At 45.0% G+C, this 22,041-nt stretch overlaps 1 protein-coding gene and 1 long non-coding RNA gene across 3 annotated transcripts in view; one reads left to right on the top strand and one right to left on the bottom strand.

Moving 5' to 3' along the window:
• PRKAR2A (protein kinase cAMP-dependent type II regulatory subunit alpha) overlaps window positions 1–16,142 on the bottom strand; it is a 148,220-nt gene extending 132,078 nt beyond the window's left edge. For both annotated transcript variants that reach the window (XM_080829099.1, XM_080829098.1), the window contains exon 1: window positions 15,564–16,142. In XM_080829099.1, coding sequence (XP_080685225.1) covers window positions 15,564–15,816 — 253 coding nt within the window. In that variant the 5' untranslated portion in view covers window positions 15,817–16,142. The remainder of the gene's footprint in view (window positions 1–15,563) is intronic.
• A 1,702-nt stretch (window positions 16,143–17,844) lies between these two features.
• On the top strand, window positions 17,845–20,450 carry LOC308358758. The gene is made up of 3 exons (XR_013968336.1): window positions 17,845–17,958; window positions 18,765–18,860; window positions 19,241–20,450. It is a non-coding gene; the product is annotated as an uncharacterized lncRNA (long non-coding RNA).
• The last annotated feature ends 1,591 nt before the right edge of the window (window positions 20,451–22,041 follow it).

The raw sequence follows: 22,041 nt of genomic DNA, 5'->3' as shown, positions 1-22,041 counted from the left end.
CCCTGAGGAGCAGTAACCCCACATTCTCACACCCAGGAAGCTGATGAGTGCCCATTCCCACCAGGGAATACAGGCCCCAGTAGTCTCACCAGAGGAACAGCCATGTTCATCACGATGTGATAAAGACAGGACTTAAACGCAGTCAGTCTCAAAGAGGACTAGGCAGAAGAGGACCAGTGTGTGAGTCATAGCAGTATGTAACTCTCTTTTCTAATTGGAGACTGTCTTGCTCTCTCCTATATTAAAAACAGTGTGTGAGCAGATCACTGAAGGACATCATTCTTTTTCTAAAATTGAAAATACTGTAATAGTAAGAATCAGAAGGCTGGGAAAAAAATGTAGGCAATCTTCAGCACTCTCAATTAACTATCTCCACTAAAAAAAAACTAATCCAGGATGTCTAGGTGGCCCAGTCAGTTAAATGGCTGCCTTCATCTCAGGTCATGATCTCAGGGTCCTGGGATTGAGTCCCACATCAGGTTCCCTGCTCAGTGGGGAGCCTGCTTCTCCCTCTGTCTGCTGCTCTCCCTGCCTGTGCTCACTCACTCTCTCTCTGACAAATAAATAAATAAATAAAACCTTTAAAAAATAAATAAAATTTAAAAATTAAAAAAAAACTAATCCAAGGATAATTCAATCACTTAATTATCGATTTTGAGAATCTGGCTATTTCTTTTTCTTTCTCTTTTTTAAATTTTAGAGAGAGAGAGAGCACAAGTGGATGGGGCAGAGGGAAAAGCAGGGAGAATCTCTCAAGCAGACTCACACTAAGCATGGAGCTAATACTAGCTCAATCTCACGACCCTGAGACCCCAAGATCATGACCTGAGCCCAAACCAAGACTTGGATGCTTAACCCACTACACCACACAGGCGCCCCCTGGCTATTTCTAGAAATGTAAAAGTTAGTGATTCCCTCGTTACCATAATTACTTCCTAAATATTTTCATCATAATAGTGACCTTTTATTTTCTTTCATTTTTTCCAACAGATTAAGAAGTTTGTAAAAGCAACAAATGGAAAATTCCAACAAATAAAGTAATCCAGAAATAGCTCATCATCTCTCATCAGATAAATAAGTTTTGAGACTTGAAAGAGGTTCCAATAAGCTACCTTTTCATTAATTTCTAGATAACAGATTTTGTACGAAGAAGTTGATACTTATTTTAAGTTCTTTATTTATTTGAGAGAAAGAGACAGAGATAGTGAGAGAGAACACAAGCGGGGAGGAGAGGGAGAAGCAGGCTCCCCACTGAGCAAGGAACCCGGATGCGGTGCTCAATCCCAGGACCACGGGATCATGACTTGAGCCAAAGGCAGATGCTTAACTGACTGAGCCACCAAGATACCCGAACTTGATAATATTTTTTAAAGATTTTATTTATTTATTTGAGAGAGCACACACACAAGTGGAGGAAAGGGGAAGAGGGAGAAGGCGAGGGAGATGCAGATTCTCCACTAAGCAGGAAGCCCAATGTGGGACTTGATCCCAGGATCCCGAGATCATGACACGAACTAAAGGTGGACACGCAACCAACTGAACCACGCAGGCACCCCAAAAAGTTGGTATTTTTTAGAAAAACAACACTTCCCCAAAAAAGGTCTGCATTATAAAAATCTTTTTAAAAATGCATTTGTTAGGGCACCTGGGTGGTTCAGTGGGTTAAAGCCTCTTCCTTCTGCTCAGGTCATGATCCCGGGGTCCTGGGATCGAGCCCTACATCAGGCTCTTTGCTTGGCAGAGAGCCTGCTTCCCTTCCTCTCTCTCTCTGCCTGCCTCTCTGCCTACTTTGATCTCTGTCTGTCAAATAAATAAATAAAATCTTTTAATAAAAATGCATTTGTTGGGGTGCCTGGGTGGCTCAGTGGGTTGGGCCTCTGCCTTTGGCTCGGGTCATGGTCTCAGGGTCCTGGGATTGAGACCCGCATAGGACTCTCTGCTCGGTGGGCAGTCTGTATCCCCCTCTCTCTCTGCCTGCCTCTCTGCCTACTTGTGATCTCTCTCTCTGTGTCAGACAAATAAATAAAATCTTTAAAAAAATAAAATAAAAATGCATTTGTTTCTCTCTCTCTCTCTTTAATGCATTTGTTTCTTTCTCATGGATCCATGCCATTCAAAATAGCCAACAGACAGATAAGCTAGAAAAATCAATAACCTGTTTCAAAGAGATAATTTTCCCTTAGCTTAAACATTCACCTCTGAGATTCAACTCATAAAAGAGAAGGCCTTGAAGTAAAACCTTAAATTACCCTTTAAATTAAATAACAGGGAAGGCAAATAACACTCCTTTCCCCTCTCTGAATATGAGATGTCCCTACTTTCTCCCCGTTCTAACCCATCCAGTCTTTGGGCCTTGCTGCAGCAGCAGCTACCTCTCCTCTGGCTTCTCTTCCTCCACACAGGAACACGTTTGGCGTAACTATATCTTAACAAAAATAAAAACAAAAACCTCACCTCACACCCACCTCTCCTTCAAGCACTGGGTCTTTTCTTCTTCAAAATGTAGTCCCCATCCCTCACCTGCATCACTGGCAGCCACACACTCACTCCCAGCCCTGATGACGCCTGAGCCTCTCTCCAGTGTAAGTACAGAGAAAACAGGTTTTTTTTTCCTTCTTGTAATGCAAGGGATTGACTTAAACATTGATTAAGGTGGCATTTCAAAGAGGCATCTATTTCAAGAGGGCTAATCTTGAATAAACACATTTCGAGGGGTGCCTGGGTGGCTCAGTGGTTTAAGCCTCTGCCTTCAGCTCAGGTCATGATCTCAGGGTGCTGGGATCAAGCCTGCTTCCCCTCTCTCTCTGCCTGCCCCTCTGCCTGCTTGTGATCTCTATCTCTGTCAAATAAAAATATAATCTTTAAAAAAACAAACAAACAAAAACCAGATTGCTAGCCACTTGATTAGATGAAGAGCCCAGGCTGCCTCCCCTCACTGAGGCTCCTTTGTTTTGGAGATCTTGGTTGATTTTGCTGGATGGTCCTTTGGGCCACTTGTTTTTTTCTCTTCCCAGGCTTTAAACTCCCCCTCATGTTTTAAACTCACCAATAAAGAGTGAGCCCCCAAACCCTAGGCCCCCCACCTTCAACTCTAATAAAAGTAGAACCCCAGGCCTGTGTGTGCTCGTGCTCCCTCATTCCCAGGCCTGCGCTCACGCACTCTCCTCCCATCCCACACAACATTCTCGCCGTGTGGTTCCATGTGTGCTGTGTAATTTCCAGGTCCTGTAAATACTAAACTTTATTCTTTTTTTTTTTTCTTAAACCTTTCTTTCAAAGTTTCCTAATGGTAATTGCTGAAGGGTGTCTTGCAATCATAATAAAAAGTGCAAGGGCCCATCTAACCACAATACTGGTTAACGCCAGGCTGCGACCAACACACAATATCCCGAGACTCACACCTGACTGCAACCATGTGAACACCAGCCTTAACCACTGCTGACCTCTCCCATTGCTTCCAACACCACTGACTGACCAGTGAATTCTGTAGCTCCCATCTCTGTGCTCTCACGGTGTACGCTATGGTATTAGTCTCCAAAATCAGCCCCCCATCATACACTCACTCATTTACTCAACAAGAGCTTTTTAGGTATCCACTATGGGCCAGGTATAAGCTAAGCACTGGAGACAAAGTATAAGACAGAAAGCTTCCCATTCCTAAAGAACTTCCATCCTACAGACAGAGAAATAACAAAAAGCAAATGAGAATTCCAGATCATTACAGAGCTCTGACATAACCACGTGGGGTGCCATTAAACCTCAATAGAGAGACCCACTCTAAGCAGGGCAATCTGAAAAAGTCTCTCTGAAGCTGAGTCCTAAAAGAGAGTCACCTGGTCAAAGCCAGGGGAGAAAGAGTGAGGAAGGGCCAGGAGCAATCACAAAGTACTGGGGGAGAGAGAGGCTAGTGTAAGAATAAGCTTAACAAGCAAGGAGGGGTAGGGCTAGAGAGAGAAGGTAAAGAGAACGACAGGGACCAAACCCTGCAGGATTGTACAGACCACAGAAGATATGTGGATTTCATTCCACTTTCAGTGAGGGGATTTAAACTGAAAAATGACGCGATCATCTCCATTTTAAAAAATCTCTCTCGGGATGCCTAGGTGGCTCGGTCAGTTAAGCGTCTGCCTTTGGCTCAGGTCATGATCCCAGGGTCCTGGAATGAAGCCCCGAATCACAGTCCCTGCTCAGCAGGGAGTCTGCTTCTCCCACTGCCTCTGTCTGCCACTCCGCCCTGCATGTGCAGGCTCTCTAATAAATAAAATCTTTAAAAAATAAAAATAAAAATAAATCTCTGGCTACTAGGTGGAAAATGGATTGGAGAGGCAAGCAAGGCGTCTGAGAGAAGGAACTACTGTGGTTGTCCAAGCACAAGAGGAGAGCCAGGGTCTAGACTGGGTATGACACTCAAAGCACAGCAAAAAAAGAAAAAAAGAGACAAACTAAACTTTATCAGAATTTAACACGTGTTCTTCAAGAATGTAAAAGGACAACTCAAAAAATAGGAAAAAACATTTGCAAATCACATACTGGGTAAGAAACCAGTATCAAAAATATGTAAAAATCTCTTACATCTCAACAACAAAGACAACCCAATTTAAAAATGGAGAAAGGGGAGTGCCTGGGTGCCTTAGTGGGTTAAGCCTCTGCCTTCGGCTCAGGTCATGATCTCAGGGTCATGGGACCAAGCCCCGTACCAGGCTCTCTGCTCAGCAGGGAGCCTGCTTCCTCCTCTCTCTCTCTCTTTGCCTGCCTCTCTGCCTACTTGTGATTTCTGTCTGTCAAATAAATAAATAAAATCTTTAAAATAATAGATAGTTTGATGAATGGATAAACAGAATACAAATTATTCATATAATCGAATAGCATTTGGCCGTAAAAGGGAATGAAGTACTGAGAGATGCTGTAATATTGATAAACCTTGAAAACATCACATTAAGTAAAAGAAGCCAGGAGCAGAAGAACACATATAATTCCACATACATGAAGTGTGCAGAATAAAAATCCATACAGACAGATAGATTGCTGGTTGCCAGGGGGAGAGGGAGAGATGAACAGTGACCATAATGGGGTTCACTTGGGGTATCGAAAATGGTCTGGAATTATACAGCGGTGATGGCTGCACAACTTTGTGAATGTACTAAAAACCACTGAATTGTATTCCTTAAAAAGGTGAATTTTATGTATTATATCTCAATTACAAAAAGAGAAAGAGAAAGCAAAACAGACTGATCAAACATATGGAATCAAAGCTAGTACAGCAGAGGTAAATAATTGGAGGTAATAACTGCAGTATTTCATAGAGCTTGCAAAAAGATGAATGTAAGGAGTGAGGGGAGAAAAAAAAAGTCAGAGACTACTCTCATCCCCATCCTAACCTAAGTCTTCCACCTTGGCATTTACCCACACTTTTTAAAACCAGAATGTCAGAGGTCCCCAGGATCATGTCACAGCCCTATCCTCTTCGACCTGGATAGCCTCATCCACTTCCATACCACACTGATAGCTTTCCACACCTCTCTTCCAATCTTGACATGCTTCCTGGTTCCAGGCCTGTCATTACTATGGCTAGTTCCACCTGGCCACCCTGCAAACCTATCAAATTCATGCAACTGATCCAACTCTGTCTTCCCCTTAATTAAGAAAAAAAGTGTGTGGAGGGGTAAACGCCTGGGTGGCTCAGTCAGTCAGTTAAGCATCTGCCTTCAGCTCAGGTCACGATCCCAGGGTCCTGGGATCCAATCCCACATGGGGGGGGGGGGTCCTTGCTCAGTGGGGAGCCTGCTTCTCTGCCTTTGCCACTTCCCCTGCTTGAGTTCTTTCTCTGACAAATAAATAAAATCTAAAAAAAAAAAAAAAGGAAAGAAAAAAGTAGGGGGGAGGGGAGGAAGAGAAGGGGAAGGAAGTGAAGAAAGAGAGGGAGGGGAGGGAGAAAGATTAATCTTAACATTTCTGAGTGGGATATTGTGAATAATAAGAAATATATGTTTGGTCTCTGGTCCTGGTTCCTGGCACAGAGCTCCTAAAACCCTTGGAATTTCCTGAGTGGCCGAGAGGAGTATCTTGTTATTCCTAATAAGCCCCTATCAACCATAACCGAAGTTGAAGCTAATAAGGAGGATGGGGGCCGGTTACCAGAGGAACCAACCAGGTGATTGGAACTTTCAGCCCCTTGACCTCCAGGGAGGGGAGAAGAGCTGGGAATTGAGCTCATCACCAATAACCAAAAATTTAATCAATTGTGCCTACATAATAGAACTTCCAGAAAAACTCTAAAATAAATGGGTTCAGAGCTTCCAAGCTGAACACACTGAGATGCTGGGAGGGTCCTATGCTCAGAAGGGCACAGGCCCTTTCCCATATACCCTGCCCTAGGCATCTCTTCCATTTGGTTGTTCCTGACTTGTATCCTTTATGGTAAAAATGGTTTAACAGTAAGTGAAGTACTTTCCTCAGTTGTGTGAGCCATTCTAGCAAATTATCGAAGTCCATGAGGGGGTTGTGGAAGCCCCCAATTTACAGATGGTCAGCTAGAAATACAGGACGCTGGGACTTGTGATTAGCTTCTGAAGTAGGGTCCCATCTTGCGGGACTGAGCCCTTAACCTGTGTGATCTGCATTAACTCCAGGTCGTGTTAGAGTGCTGTGAACAGAGAAACAACAGCTTTCCTCTACCTGGTATCTTTAGTAACAGCATCACCCCTCTAGTATGCCAAGAATAATACTAGGTTCACCCTAGGTGGAATGTGAGGAGTAAACCCTGACTTTCCTCTCTCCCTCTCCTTCCAAAAGCAAGGAATCAATAATCCTTTACCAATCAATAATGCTTTACCAATAATATATATACCAATAATATAATATCCTATTATAATCAATAATCCAATCCAAATACATATCTCAAGTATACAACCCGACCTTGAATGTGACCAGAGATAAGATAAAGATAAAGGTTCAACCTTCCTAAAATGAATAAAATTGAAATTAAAACACTGAGGAAAAAATTTCCAAAAATTAGTACTTTTTAAAGAATTTTAATACCTTGTGTTTTCAAATGTACCGCAAACTTTGTATTCACACATGTTGCTGGTGACTGCGTGTGGTGATCAGCACAATCCTTCTAAAAAGCATATGACCATATAGTACTTAATAAATAACAAACAAAAGTACATTTTGACCTATCAGTTCTATTTCTAGCAATATATTCTAGGAGAACAAGCCAAAAATGTTAAAACGGCTTGTGTACTCTTTGAGGAAGACATGGTAACAGCAGCAGTGGAGCCTGGGGTGCTGGCTCCTGCTCCTGACTCACAGTACTGGCTCTCCCTGAGCAGCAATTCTGTCAGGAAGCTGAACTGCATCCATGGCTCTTAAATATAACAGAATGTCACCCCTGAACCAGAGGTGGCGATTCACCAAACTAGAATTACCCTAACCAGCTGCAACATAAAATCTGTGAAGAAGGTGTATGCTGACACGATGAGAGGAGCAAAGGAAAAGAATCTCAAAATGGAAGGACCAGTTCAGGTGCCTAACAAGACTTGAGAATCACTACTTATAAAACTCCTTGGGGCACCTGGGTGGCTCAACTGGTTAAGCATCCAGGTCTTGATCTAGGCTCAGGTCATGATCTCAGGGTTGTGAGATCAAGCCCCATGCTGGGCTCCACATGGGACATACAGTCTACTTAAGATTCTGTCTGCCCCTACCCACCTCTAAAAACATCAAAACAAACAAACAAACTCCTTGTGGTGAAGGTAGTAAGACTTGGGATCTTTCTCAGATGAGGACCCATATGCAACTCACTGGCTCACAGTCCTGAGATTGTTAAATAGATTCCTTTTGTCAGCAGAGCCAGGAATCAAGGTTGAAGTCACCACTGCAGATACTTAAATTAACTATTTTCATAAATTATCAATTGTTGGGGTACATGGGTGGCTCAGTTGGCTAAATGTATGCCTTCAGTTTCAGGTCATGATACCAGGGTCCTGGGTCAGGCTCCCTGCTCAGTGGGGAGCCCGCTTTTCCCTTTCCCTCTGCAGCTCCCCGTGCTTGTGCTCTCTCACTTGCTCTCTCCCTCTCTCTCTCTCAAATAAATAAAATCTTAAGAGAAAATAAATTATCAATTGTTAAAAAAAAACCCTATACATAAAATAAGTTCATACAAGCAAACAATTGCAGGCAACCTAAAAGGAGAATAATTAAGTAGAGTATAATATATTCATTTGATTTACAAACTGCAGCAAAAAATCATTATGACAACAAAATACCAGCAAAATACATCCAGCAGCATAACAAAAGGATTATACCTTACACCATGACCGAATGGGATTTATCCCAAGAATGCAAGGGTAACTCAACACACAAAAATCAATCAGTGTAATACACCACATTTAAAAAATGAAGGGAAGGGGCACCTGGGTAGCTCAGTGGGTTAAGCCTCTGCCTTCGGCTCGGGTCATGATCTCAAGGTCCTGGGATCGAGCCCCACATGGGGCTCTCTGCTCAGCGGGGAGCCTACTTCCTCCTCTCTCTCTGCCTGTCTCTCTGTCTACTTGTGATCTCTCTCTCTCTGTCAAATAAATAAAAATAAATTTAAAAAAAAATTTAAAAATTAAAAAAAGTGAAGGGGAAAAGCCACATGATCATTTCAATTGATGTACAAAAAAGCATTTGACAAAACTCAACAACCTTTCATGATAAAATCACTCAACAACTAGGAGTTAACAGGAATTTCCTCAGGGCACCTGGGTGGTTGGTGGTTCAGTTGGTTAAGCTTCTGCCTTTGGCTCGGATCATGAGATCAATATTTTATTTATTTGAGACACAGAGAGAGAGAGAGAGAGAGAGTGTGTGTGTGTGCGCGCGCGAGCGCACGCCCATGAGCAGGGTGGGGAGAAGCAGAGGGAGAGGAAAAAGCAGACTCCCCGCTGAGCAGGGAGCCTGACAGGCAGCTGGATCCCAGGATTCCAGGATCATGACCTGAACCAAAGGCAGACCCTTAACCAACTGAGCCACCCAGGGGCCACAAGGATGTCCACTTTAGTCAACTCTATTCAGGATAGTACTGGAAGTCCTAGCCACAGCAATCAGGCAAGAAAAATAAATAAAAAGGCAATCAGATTGAAAAGGAACAAATAAAACTATTCACAGATTATTACATGATCTTATATACAGAAAACCCTAAAGAATCCACAAGTTGCAGGGTATAAGATCAACACACAAAAGTCAGTTGTAGTTGTATACATTCACAATCAACATTCTGATGATAAAATTTAAGAAAACAGGTTTTCTTACAGAAATGGAAAAACTGATCACGAAATTCATATTGATTCTTGATCTTGGGGTCGTGAGTTCAAGTCCCATGCTGGGCATAGAGCTTATTTAAGAAAAAAGAAAAAGAAAAAAAGCAAAGTGGTTGTATTGTGAATGTATTTAATGCCACCAAATTGTATACTTAAAATAGTTAAAATGGGGGACAACTGGCTGGCTCAGCTGGTGGAGCATACAACTCTTGATCTCAGGGTTGTAAAGTTCGAGCCCTCACTGGGTATAGGGATTACTTAAAAATAAAATCTTAAAAAAAAAAAAAAGTTAAAATGGGGCACCTGGATGGCTCAGTGGATTCAAGCCTCTGCCTTCGGCTCAGGTTGTGATCTCAGGGTCCTGGGATCGAGCCCCAAGTCGGGCTCTCTGCTCAGCAGGGAAACTGCTTCCCCCTTTCTCTCTGCCTGCCTCTCTGCCTACTTGTAATCTCTGTCAAATAAATAAAATTTTTTGAAAAGTTAAAATGGTTAATTTTACATTATGTATATTTTACTACAATTTAAAAAGGAGGGGTCGGGGCGCCTGGGTGGCTCAGTGGGTTAAAACCTCTGCCTTTGGCTCAGGTCATGATCCCAGGGTCCTGGGATAGAGCCCTGCATCGGGCTCTCTGCTCAGCAGGGAGCCTGCTTACCCCTTTCTCTTTCTTCCTGCCTCTCTGCCTACTTGTGATCTCTGTCTGTCAATAAATAAAATATTTAAAAAAAAAGGAGGGGTGGAAGGAGGGTGATTTTAGTGATGGTGTGGAGGAGATATGAGTGGGAGGCCTACAGATGCTTACCATAAAAGCCAATCCTAACACAGGAACAGGGGGGAAGGACAAGATGAGAGAGCCCAGAGAATAAAATGAGTGAGTGAGAGACACAGAGAAAGACTGATTCCTAGGTTTATTGCTTTAAAACTTAGAGGAAACACAGTGTGACAAGTATGCTAACAACATCAATTTTTGGCATATGAGTTTGAGAGATGCCCAGCTGGCAAAATGAGCATAAACACATATCTGTATCAGCAGAGAAAGTTGTGAAGCTATAGTTTTGATTTTGAAGGTCCAGGTTCAAGGCAGTAAAAAAGCTCAGAAGAGGGCTGCTCACTGAAGAAAAGGTAACAAACTAAATTCTGGAGATCGTGAACTATCATTTAAAGGGCAGAGACGAGGCCAAGTGGTGGATGGAATGCCAGGGGAATGAAGACACAAATGCCAAGAGGGAGGGTGGTTCAACAGTGTCAAAATTCTGCTGAGAGATCCACTAAGTGAACTGCAAGACCATTATTATTAAGCAATTCCAAAAAAGGTGGGCTAATGTTGTTTGGACCAACTCCTATGTTATGTGGTATACACTGTGGAGTACAAAATGCTGGGGAAAATTCCTAAGGAATCCACTAAAAAAACTACTAGAACTAATAAACAAGTTCAGAAAGGCTGTAAGATACAAGATCAATATTTTAAAAAATTAACTATTTCTATATACTTGCAATGAGCCATCTGAAAATGAAAGTTAGAAAACAATTCCATTTACAATAACACCAAAAGGAATTAATTACTTAGGAATTAATTTAAGAAAAGATGTGTAAAACCTATATCTGAAAACTAGAAAACATTATTATTCTTTAACTCATAAGATCTTCTTTAGAAGATCTAAACAAACGGAAAAACATCCCATATGCATAGCTCAGATGACTTAATGTTAAAATGGTTATTCTCCAAATTAATCTACAAATTTAAGGCAATCTCTATCAAAATCCCAGTTGCCCTCCTTGTAGATGTTGATAAACTAATCCTAAAATTCACATGGAAATTCAAAGAACCCCAAAAGCCAAAACAATTTTGAAAAAGAACAAAGTTGGAGAACTCACACTTACTGATTCCAAAATTACTACAAACCTATAGTAATCAAGACAGTAGTAGTGGCACACAGACAGATACGTAGATTGAGAGGGCTTTTTTTGTTTTGTGTTTTCTTTTGTTTTTAAGTAGGCTCCATACCCAGCATGGAGCCCAACACAAAGCCTGAACTCACAACCCCAAATCAAGACCTGAGCTGAAATCAAGAGTCAGGCGCTTAACCAACTGAGCCACCTAGGTGCCCCTAGAATCCTTAATGTAAAGGGCTAGAATGTAAAATGGTGCAGCCACTTTTAGAAAACAATCTGGCAGTTCCTCAAAAAGTTAAACGTAGTGTTACCACATGGTCAAACAATTCTACTCCTACATATATATACCAAAGAGAAACGAAAACATACATCCACATGAAAACTTGTACACATGAATATTCACAGCAACATTATTCATAATAGCTAAAAAGTGAAAACAACCTAAATGTCTATCAACTGATGACTAAATAAACAAAGGTGGTATATCCATACAATGGAATAGTATCCAGCAACAAAAAGGAGTAACAGATTAATATGTGCTACAATACTGATGAACTTTGAAAATATGATGCTAAGCAAAATCCAAGAGCCAGACACCATATACTGTATGACTCCATTTATATGAAATGTCCACAACAGGCAAATCTATAGACAGAAAGCACATTAAAGGGGAATGCAGATATTGGCATTAATGGCTAGAGTATTAGGTTGTTTTGGGGGTGATGAAAATTGATTGTTCTAAAACTGATTGTGATGATGGTTGCTCATATCTGTAAATATAATAAAACCACTGTGGGGGGGGAACCACTGAATTATACACTTTAAATGGGTGAATTATATAGTATGTGAATTATATGCCATATATATATATACGTGCTGGAAGACCCACAGATATGTTTTATGGTAAGTACAGAAGTACAGAAGTAAATCAAGTCTGGATGCCAATTTATTGTTCTCGTGAGGATAGTTACAGTAACTTATTAATACGTCTGAAGTCTTCAGGCTTTCCCAAAAGTAAAATACTCATTATTATACTTCATACTTGGTGTGCTGTTTGACATCAAACACTGTTATTAAAACAAACCAATAACAGGTAATAACTTCTTTGAGTGTTTCAAACAGCAGTTTTATAAACTGAATTGGTAAAAAAAAAATTAAAAAATAAAAAAAATAAACTGAATTGGTGGTTAGCCATACTAAACAAAATCCCTCTTGCTACATACAGATCCAACTCTATATATCCTAGTTCTTATTTTTGGTATTGTGGGCTTATTACCCTAATGTTCCTAGTCACTGGATATGTAATGTATTTCTTATCTTTTTAAAAATTGTGATAAAATATACATAAAACTTACCATTTTTTAAGATTTTATTTATTTGAGAGAGTGAGAGAGGGAATGAGAAGGGCAAGGGTCAGAGGGAGAAGCAGACTCCCCACTGAACAGGGAGCCCAATGTAGGACTCGATCCCAGGACTCTGGGATCATGACCAGAGCTGAATGCATTCGCTTAACCAACTGAGCCACCCAGGCGCCCCAAAACTTATCATTTTAACCATTTAAGTGTACAACTCACGGCATTAAGTACATCCACAGTGTTGTGCAACCATCACCCTTATCCAATTTCAGAACTTTATCATCCCAAACAGAAACTCTATACCCATTAAACAATAACACCCTATTACCAGCTCCAGCTAACCTTTATCCTACTTTCGGTCTCTATGAAATTTACCCATTCTAGGTACCTCATATAAGCAGAATCATATAACATTTGTCTTTTGGTGTCTGGCATACTGGATTAGCATAATGTGTTCAGGGTTCACTCAAGTTGCAGCATGTATTAGAATTTCATTCCTTTTAAAGGATGAACAGTATTTCATAGTACATATACATACGACAATTTATTTATGCATTCATCTGCTGATGGGACATGGGTCGTTTCTACCTTTTGGCTACTGTGAATAATGCCGCAATGAACACTGGCATGTAACTATACATTTGGCTCCCCAGTTTCAATTCTTTGGCATATATACATAGCAGTGAAGTTGCTTAATCATATAGTAATTCTTCAATTTTCTGAGGACCCGCCAAACCGTTTTTCCACCGTATATAGACCATTTTACACTCCCAACAGCAATGAACAGGGGCTCCCAATTCTCTACCTTCTCACCAACACTTGCAATTTTTTTTTTCATAACAGCCATCCTCATGGGTGTGAAGTGGTATCTCATTGTGTGCAATGTATTTTTAGTCTATTATCTGTAAACAGAAGTTCACCTAGTGTTGATTTCTATAATTATATGTACCACAGCCACATTAGAGGTACAAACAACAAATATTTACATGCCAATAAAATAAAGCACAGAATTACAAAGACTTAAATCAACTGAATTTTGAAAAAGATATCAAAGATGACAATGAATATAGACATAACACAAAACCTATATATGCCATTTTACTCATCTGGGACTAATGTCCAAAAGACGAATATGTGTAGGGGCGCCTGGGTGGCTCAGTGGGTTAAGCCTCTGCCTTCCGCTCAGGTCATGATCTCAGGGTCCTGGGATCAAGCCCCGCATCATCGGGCTTTCTGCTCAGCAGGGAGCCTGCTTCCCCCTCTCTCTCTGCCTGCCTCTCTGCCTACTTGTGATCTGTCTGTCAAATAAATAGATAAAATCTTTTTAAAAAAAGACTAATATGTGTACATAAAAATTTCACAAAGCAAGTTACAGCTTTGTGATTTATAGATATGACAGTGAAACAAATGAGTCACTCCTGAAGTAAAACTTTTAGAGACACATTTATCCCTGAGAGATCATTGTCACTGTCCGAATTTTAAAGATAAGTGAATCTGAAATCAAATAGGTTTAACCACTTGTCTCAGACCACAAAGCAAATCTTTGGAAGAGATCTGGAAAATAACAATTTGACTTCTAGGCTTAAGGAAAAAATCTCATAATTTAATGTGCAAAATATCAAAGAAAAACTGAGAACCATTTCTACTCTTGATGATGAATAAACTATGGGAAGTTGTCCACAACACTGAAGCTTACAACCTCCAACAGCAATGACAGGTAAGAAACTCCCAGCTAACGGACCTGAATGTGGCTTCTACTCAGAACTACATTTCCCGCCCCGCCCCCCCCCCATGCTCTAAGAACACTGAGTCTCTAACTTTGTCTCTGTTTTCATTGTTTTGTTAAATTTTGGCGGTTCAAACGTAGGATAATTCTATTGTTAAACTGACAAAGCCTATGTTGAAGCAAACAAAGAAAATGGAATTGTTTTTTGACAACCTTGCCTAAATCAGATATACAAAGTGTTACTTGTCTTTTTTTCCCCCCGCACCCTACATGCTAAACAAGATAGTTACTGTTTACCCTCACCAAATTTGATCCAATTGTTTAGCGAAATCGAAATATATATTACGTATATTTTAAGAAATATTTTAAATTTCAAGAAATACTAAGAATATTTTAAGAAATCCATGCCCAGTTATGCAGAGGTGAAATGACCTGACTGGGATTTGCTTTAAAATACTTCAGCATGAAACAAGATGGGACCGGGGAGGGAGACGAACCGAACCGTAAGAGACTCTTAATCTCAGGAAACAAACTGAGGGGTGCTGTGGGGTCAGGGGAAGAGGGATAGGGTGGCTGGGTGATGGGACATTAGGGAGGGTATGTGCTATGGTGAGTGCTGGGAATTCTGTAAGACTGATGAATCACAGACCTTCACCCCTGAAACAAATAATACACTGTATGTGAATACAAAACAAAAACAAAAACAAAACAAAACAAAACCTTAAGCAAAGCAAAGGAAAAAAAGTAGAGATGAAACATTTGTGACATATTTAAACTGTTGAACGTGGATGGTGACATACAGTTCATTTCACCTTTTCTTTCTCTACTTTTGGCTATGCTTAAAGTTTTCACCGTAACTTTTCAGAAAGTGAGTGATTTCCAAACAAAGTTACCGTCCTGGTTATCGAAGACGAGTCGACGAATACGAACGTCCTAGTCTTCGGAACCATCCCGGCGAAGGGTTCCCCCCCCCGCCCCCCCGCAGAGGCGAGGCCGCCGTGGGCTCCGCGCCACCACGCGGGCCGAAGGCGCACGTTTTCTCCCAGGCTGAATCTGACAACTCCCTCGGTGCGCTCCCGGGCTCGGAGGACCGCCCAGCTCCGCTGGGAAGTGGCGCACGCGGGACTCACGCCCGCGGCTCGGGGAAGCCCGAACAAACTCCGCTCGCGCGCTCCAAGGTCCCGGCCCAGTATGGTAGGCCCCCGCAGCCCCTCGAGACCGCCGCTGGAGACCCCCGCACTGCCCCCTCCGTCCCCCCACCGCGAACGCCGGCCCAGCCCGCCGCCTACCATCCAGGTCCTCGTCGTCCTCCGACTCGGTGTCCGCCTTCGCGTCGGCGACCAGGCCAGCGCCGGGCTCCAGACCCTGGGAGCCGGAAGGAGGGGCGGCGGGCGGGCTGGCGGGCTGCGAGCGGGCCTCGCGCAGGCGGGTGAAGTAGTCCACCGCGAAGTCGACCAGGTCGGGCGGCTGCTGCCGCAGCACCTCCACGGTGTAGCCCTGCAGCAGCTCCGTGAGCCCCGGCGGGATCTGGATGTGGCTCATGCCGGCGGCGGCCGCGAGGACAGACGGGTCCGGGCCGCCGGCGGCCACTGCCTCCGCGCTCCCTCACGCCGGCCTTTTCGCCCGGCGCCCGCGAGGTCTCCTCCCGCGCGACCCGGCTCTGGCCCTCCTCGCGCCGCGCCCCCCTTCGGCCCGTGTGCGTCTCCGGGCCGCACGACCCTAAGCTACTACGGCCGGCCTGGTGCCGCCGCCGCTGTCACTGGGCAGCCGCCGCCGCCGCCGCCGCCGCGGGGACCGACGAGCGGGCAGGCGGGACGGGCGGGGCAGGAGCCCGGGTTGTGACGCACGCGACCGCGGGCGTGCGCGCCCCCGCCGACCGCCGGCCCCCAGTGCGCGTGCGCCGCTGGGCCGCTCGCCGGTCCGTGCAGTCTCGGGTCGAGTCCCGGGAATGAGTGGTCTACTGGCTTAAGGGAGTCTTCGGTGCTTCCCACCTAGCCGGGAAGACCTTTCACATATTATTTCAACATCCGGTAAGAGCGTCCTCTTTGCCAGCACTTGGTAGGCTCCAGGGACACAGCCTAGAGCCAGATAGCCAGATGACGCCTGGCACACACGTTACAACTTCAGTGTGGTTCCGGCTGTCGTGGAGAGCAAGAGGGCACGCTTTAGGGGGTGACATTCAGGCTGACTCCGAGGCCTGGACAGGATCCCACGACAGGAAAATCTTGAGGAAAGCCATCTGAACATAGAGGGCAGCAAGAGCAAAGGGCTGGTAACAAGTCAGGACCACCCTGGTCCCAGGGTGGAGTGGTGGCAGGACGGTAGGACCTTCAGAAATCTGGCAGGGGGTCTGTGATATGTCAAACAGGAAAGGTGTGATAGATGGTAGGAGTTTCAGTGATACAGTAATTTGAGAGTCACATGAGAGAAATAAGCCTATTAGAGTCACTAGGCCAAACATGTATGCTGAGCATGGAAGAAGGTGCAGAGCAGGAATCACCTTTGTGTCTTTTCTCCTCTTAAGCACTCCCACCAGGATTCTGCAGGCCTTTTCTCTTCCCACACTCCACCCTGGCCCCACACTGTTTGGTGGTGTTGAGTAGACCATAAGGCATGGTATCCTTTGCCCCTAGAGAGGGGGCATAGGTGAACTGGAGAGGCTAGGCTATTTCCCATGTTGCACCCTTCACCCACACCAGATCGAAGGGAATAGAAAAAGGTGATTGTTCTGGGTCACAGTGCTGACGAAAGGCCCAGTGGGCATAGGTCAGAATCCTGCCTCTCTTTGCTGGGCCCAGACAGAAAGTAATGAGCTATAGGCTTGGGAACCTCCAAGGCATTTGGAATCGTTAAGCTCCACCTGGTAATTACCCAGTATTAATTAAAATCAGCACTAAGACCTCTCATATTGGCTTGGCACACACCCAGGAGTTCAGTGCTGCTAGGAACTCAGGTTTCTGGAAACAGGAGCAACAGATCCCCGCTGGTACAGAAGCCATCCACCCTCTAGGCTAGGCAAGCCTGTGTTTCCAAACAGCTGTGTCTCCCTGGACAAGTTCCTTGACTCCAGGGGGAAGTCTTGCACAATTTACTTTGTGAGAGAAGGGATAGTGTCCAATTTGTTTCCTTTTTGTGTGTGTGTGTGTTTTTAATTTATTTGACAGAGCTCACAAGTAGGGAGAGGCAGGCAGAGAGAGAGCAGGGGAAGCAGGCTCCCTGCTGAGCAGAGAGCCCGATGCGGGGCTTGATCCCAGGACTCTGGGATCATGACCTGAGCCAAAGCCAGAGGCTTTAACCCACTGAGCCACCCAGGCGCCCCTCCAATTTGTTTCCTGCTGATTCCTTACCACACACTGTTGGAGAAGGTTTACTGAATGAATGAATGAATGAATGAATTCTTCCACACAGCAAGTGGAGTCAGTGAAACTGCTCTCCTGACCCGTCTCAGAACTAGGATCCTTTTCTTTAAAGTGCGTTTCTGATATCAGCCTATGAACACTTCATTAAGGATGAGTAGTAAGAAGCTAACCGGGCAGGGCTCATCAACTCTTCTCTGCTCTTTAGACCAAGCCTTCCAAGTATTCCAGGAATCAGCCCATACCCAGAAAACCTGTGTGTCACTCCCACTGCACCACCACACCTGGGGATCTGCCTGCTTCAAACAATCCTACAACCAACCCTTTGGTAAGGCGAATTCACAACTCCACTCCCCTACTTGCTCATTCTTCAGGTTTTATATGGTTGGGTTTTTTTTTTTTAAGATTGATTGATTGATTGATTGATTTGACAGACAGAGATCACAAGTAGGTGGAGAGGCAGGCAGAGAGAGAGGAAGGGAAGCAGGCTCCCTGCTGAGCAGAGAGCCCGATGCGGGGCTGGATCCCAGAACTCTGGGATCATGACCTGAGCCAAAGGCAGAGGCTTTAGCCCACTGAGCCACCCAAGTGCCCCCAGGTGCCTCCAGTAGCCCCCAGGTTTTATATGTTTTAAAGGGGGACAGGTACCTGTATAGTTAGGACTCTCACCTCAATTACAAAATAAGATAGAGGAAGGCTACTCTGATGACAGAGCTGGGTGTAGGCAGGTTCTCCAGGTCACATCAAGGAAACTCCCATCAGCCTCTGCCAGGAGTAGGCTGGTTTGCTGTCAGTTAGCCCAAAGCTTAGCCAGCCAGCAAACACAGCATTCAAAGGGCATCTTTGGACCTGGAGGGAATGAGGGCCACAGAAAGCAGGAACCCCATAGCTGTTCCTTATCTCACAAACCAGCCTGAGAGTAAGGATGGACAGCCAGCCTCTAGGCCCTACCTGGCTCCCCTCCCTAGCACCTGGTCCAAGAGCAGGGATCCATCTCTGGCAAGCCCTTCTATTGCAAGTGGAGTCCCAAAGGCCTTCATGAATGCTCATTTGAGCTGGCCAAAGAAGAGTGCCTTAGAGCAAAAGAGAATACCAGGGCCCTGAATCCCACATCTTCTACCCTCACCCTCCTAGGAGTGCCTTCATTCAAGCCTGTCCAGCTACACCACTAGAGGTTACCGTGGCAACCAAACCCACAGACAGCAGGTAACCAGGAAACAGCTGCCAACAGTAAGTGATGGTGTGGGACAAGGCAAAAACAGAGACCCTCAGAAGCAAGAGAAATACAGAGCCTGTGGTAGAGAAGAGGCCTGACAGGTGCTCAGCTCCAAGCACCAGTCCTAGGAGTCACTCCCCAGCAGGCAGTCGGAGCTTGCACAGACTGTCACACCACCAACCACAGGCAGACACGAACACAATGGGGCCGGTTCTCAGAGATGTTTACAACTAGTAATCACAGTAACACAGGTGGGGCGCATGTTTAGCCTGACAGCAGTGGGTCTGGTGAAAATGAACATGGGTAGGGTACCAACTACTGTTTCCAATGAAACAGTGGACTTCATGTACTCTTGATAGGTTTATTATTTTAAAGCATTTTTTTTTCTTTCTAGGAGGAAGAGAAACACCCAAACTCCCCCAGACTCCTCTGGGAGCCTGCTCTTGGCCCAGACCTCCCAGTGTATACACCTTCTGCCCTCTGATACCCTCTGCATACTGGGAGTGGGGGAATGGACTCAGCCCAAGCAGCAACACCTCCCTCTTCTCTGCCCAAAAGGGATCTCTAGGCCATTCCACTCCCCTACCTATCTCCTGGAACCTGTTGGTGATCTGACCACCCCTGCATGCCAGCCCCTCTGGTCCAGTCTTCCCAGCTCATTTAGTATCTACCACCATCAGTTTCTCTTTTGCCTCAGAAGTGTTTATGAGCCTCTTGGACAGGAAGGCTTGGTGAAGTGGGCTATGTTTTCTCTGTCATCACCCAAGCTGTCCTTCAGCCTCTATAATGCCTCCCTCATGTGGCCACTGCCTTTGGTCCAGGAATTCTGCTCTATTTTAACAAGCATCATCCATATCCCAGGGAAGAGTTAATTCGCAGGCCACCTGTTTCTGCACCTGTGAGCCACCCTCTCCCCAGGACACTGTGTCCCAAGAAAGTATCAGTTTCTGCAGCAGACCTTGGGTCAGCCTCAGAGAACCCTCAAGGAAAGAACAGAGCCTGGGAAGCAAGGGAAAGGCTGGCTGGAGAGCCAGCCTATATGCTCACCAGAGCAGAGAAAGCAGAAAAGAGAGCCCTCAGGGAACACCTGGTCCTGGGGCTTTCCCAGTACCTCCTGGGACTCGCTGCTACCTGTGGCCTCACTCACAGGCCAGTGGCCGGGCTTTGACCCTGTAGTACAGACATGCCTCCTGGAGCTTGGGCCAAGCAGTCCCAGGACAGCCTCTGATAGCATCACAACCCTTTCTTCAGGCCTGTGGACACCCAGACATAACTCTGTCATCTGCATTCTATTATCAATCTGCCAATGATATTGGCAGATCAGCTTACCCAGTCTGAGCATTGGCTTCCACATCCAAAAGTGGGGTAAAAATCCGTGCCCACTAAACATTGAGTTACATGGAGATAAAGTAATAAAAATAGGGGCGCCTGGGTGGCTCAGTGGGTTAAAGACACTGCCTTCGGCTCAGGTCATGATCCCAGGGTCCTGGGATCAAACCCCGCATTGGGCTCTCTGCTCAGCGGGGAGCCTGCTTCCCCCTCTCTCTGCCTGCCTCTCTGCCTACTTGTGATCTCTGTCTGTCAAATAAATAAATAAGAATCTTAAAAAAAAAAAAAAAGAATAAACCCATGGGAAGGTTAGAAAGGGCAGAGGGGCTTTAGCCTCAAAAGAACTGTAGGGAAAGAACTGTGGGTGGAGACCGTATGACCTTACAACAGGAAAATGGCACTACTGTTGCTTCTAATAGGCTTGTTGCAACATTCCACTGGCTGCCCCTCACCTTTGACCCAGTTATACTCTTTGTGCCTGGGTGAGGCTGTTATCACCGGCTGGTTGTTGTAACACCTGCTGTCTGGCTTCTAAATGCTGCCTGTGAAAGAGAAATTGTTGAGGAGGGCCCCAGCCTTTCCCCCACCCTCACCCCCATCACGGACAGCAGAGATATATCAGGAACAGGTGGCATTTCAAAGTGCATCATAAAAAGGAAGTGCCAGCCAGGAGGGACTTACTCACCATCTGCTCTGCTCCCTTCACAAATACGTCTCCTGGGGCTTCCCTATTTGACTTAACACCTATCGAACAACCAAAAGAGTAGAAGAATCTATCACCACTAACATCAAGGAAACTTTGAAACACTCCATTTTAAAATGGAAGCTGTTTCAAAGGGCAAATTAGCCAGACACAAGGACTGTAAAAGTGATCCTGAGCCATGGGAATGGCTGTCATTTGGCTAGAATGCAAATGCACTCACAGGGGCTTCCAGGCAAAGGCCGACCGAGGTTGCGGGATTATCTCAAGGACAGGGTGCTGCCAAGAGTTTCAAGAAACACTTATGTGGCCTTCTCCAAACCAGGGAGAGATTAAATAAAGACATCCTGCAGCATTAGGGAGCAGGCATAACACTGAATTAATCTTCCTAGGCAGAGGGCACACAATTTTCATCTCTGAACAAGGTTATTTGTTGGTTTTTTTTTGCTTGACCATAATTCCTTTCTGGTCATCCAAGAATATCTTCCCAGGAATAAAGTATCCTTCCTTAAACCCCCAAATCTTTAGCTTCCTGCCAGGCTGACCACGCCCACTCTCAGTCCCTGCCCTCTCACCCCCTTATGCAGAGTAATGGCACTAAAGCCAAAGTCCCAGGGTCTCTGTGCAGCTGCAGCAAGGTGGGACGTACCAGCAGAACTGTAACTGTGACTGCCAGGTGGGACAATGCCAGAGAAGCCCAGCTCTGGTAGCCTCGCCAGCCACCAGACAAGCACGAATTAACTTGGCTCCCTTACCTCCTCCGGATGTGCCCATGCATCACCAATAGCCTAATTAGCAAAGCCCGGCTGGTGATATCAGATCACAGTGACCCCCAAACTCATATAAGTCAAGATTGCTTCTGGCTTTTAGAACAATCAACTCTCTGTTAGCTCAGGGCAGAGAGGTGAAAGAGTGAAAGGAAGGGCTGCAGGCTTGTACTGAGGGCTATGGGAATAGTTAGCAATCAAGCTCCCCCACTTCCCCATCAGGCAGTTGCTGCTAGGACAGTCAGGGAAGGCTGGGCTAGCCAAAACTTCCTCCTCTTCCTCCTCCTAAATCCCCTGCCTGGAGCCACCAAGGAGGATACCAGATCCCTGACAACCTCCACCAAAGCCACAGGCTGCCTGCTGAAATGACCCAGAATCAAAATAATTTCACACAATGCA

This window comes from Martes martes (genome assembly GCF_963455335.1).
Source record: "Martes martes genome assembly, chromosome: 1".
Lineage (NCBI taxonomy): Eukaryota > Metazoa > Chordata > Mammalia > Carnivora > Mustelidae > Martes > Martes martes.
Note: the sequence above shows the minus strand (reverse complement) of the source record. Positions and strands in the feature narration are given on the sequence as shown.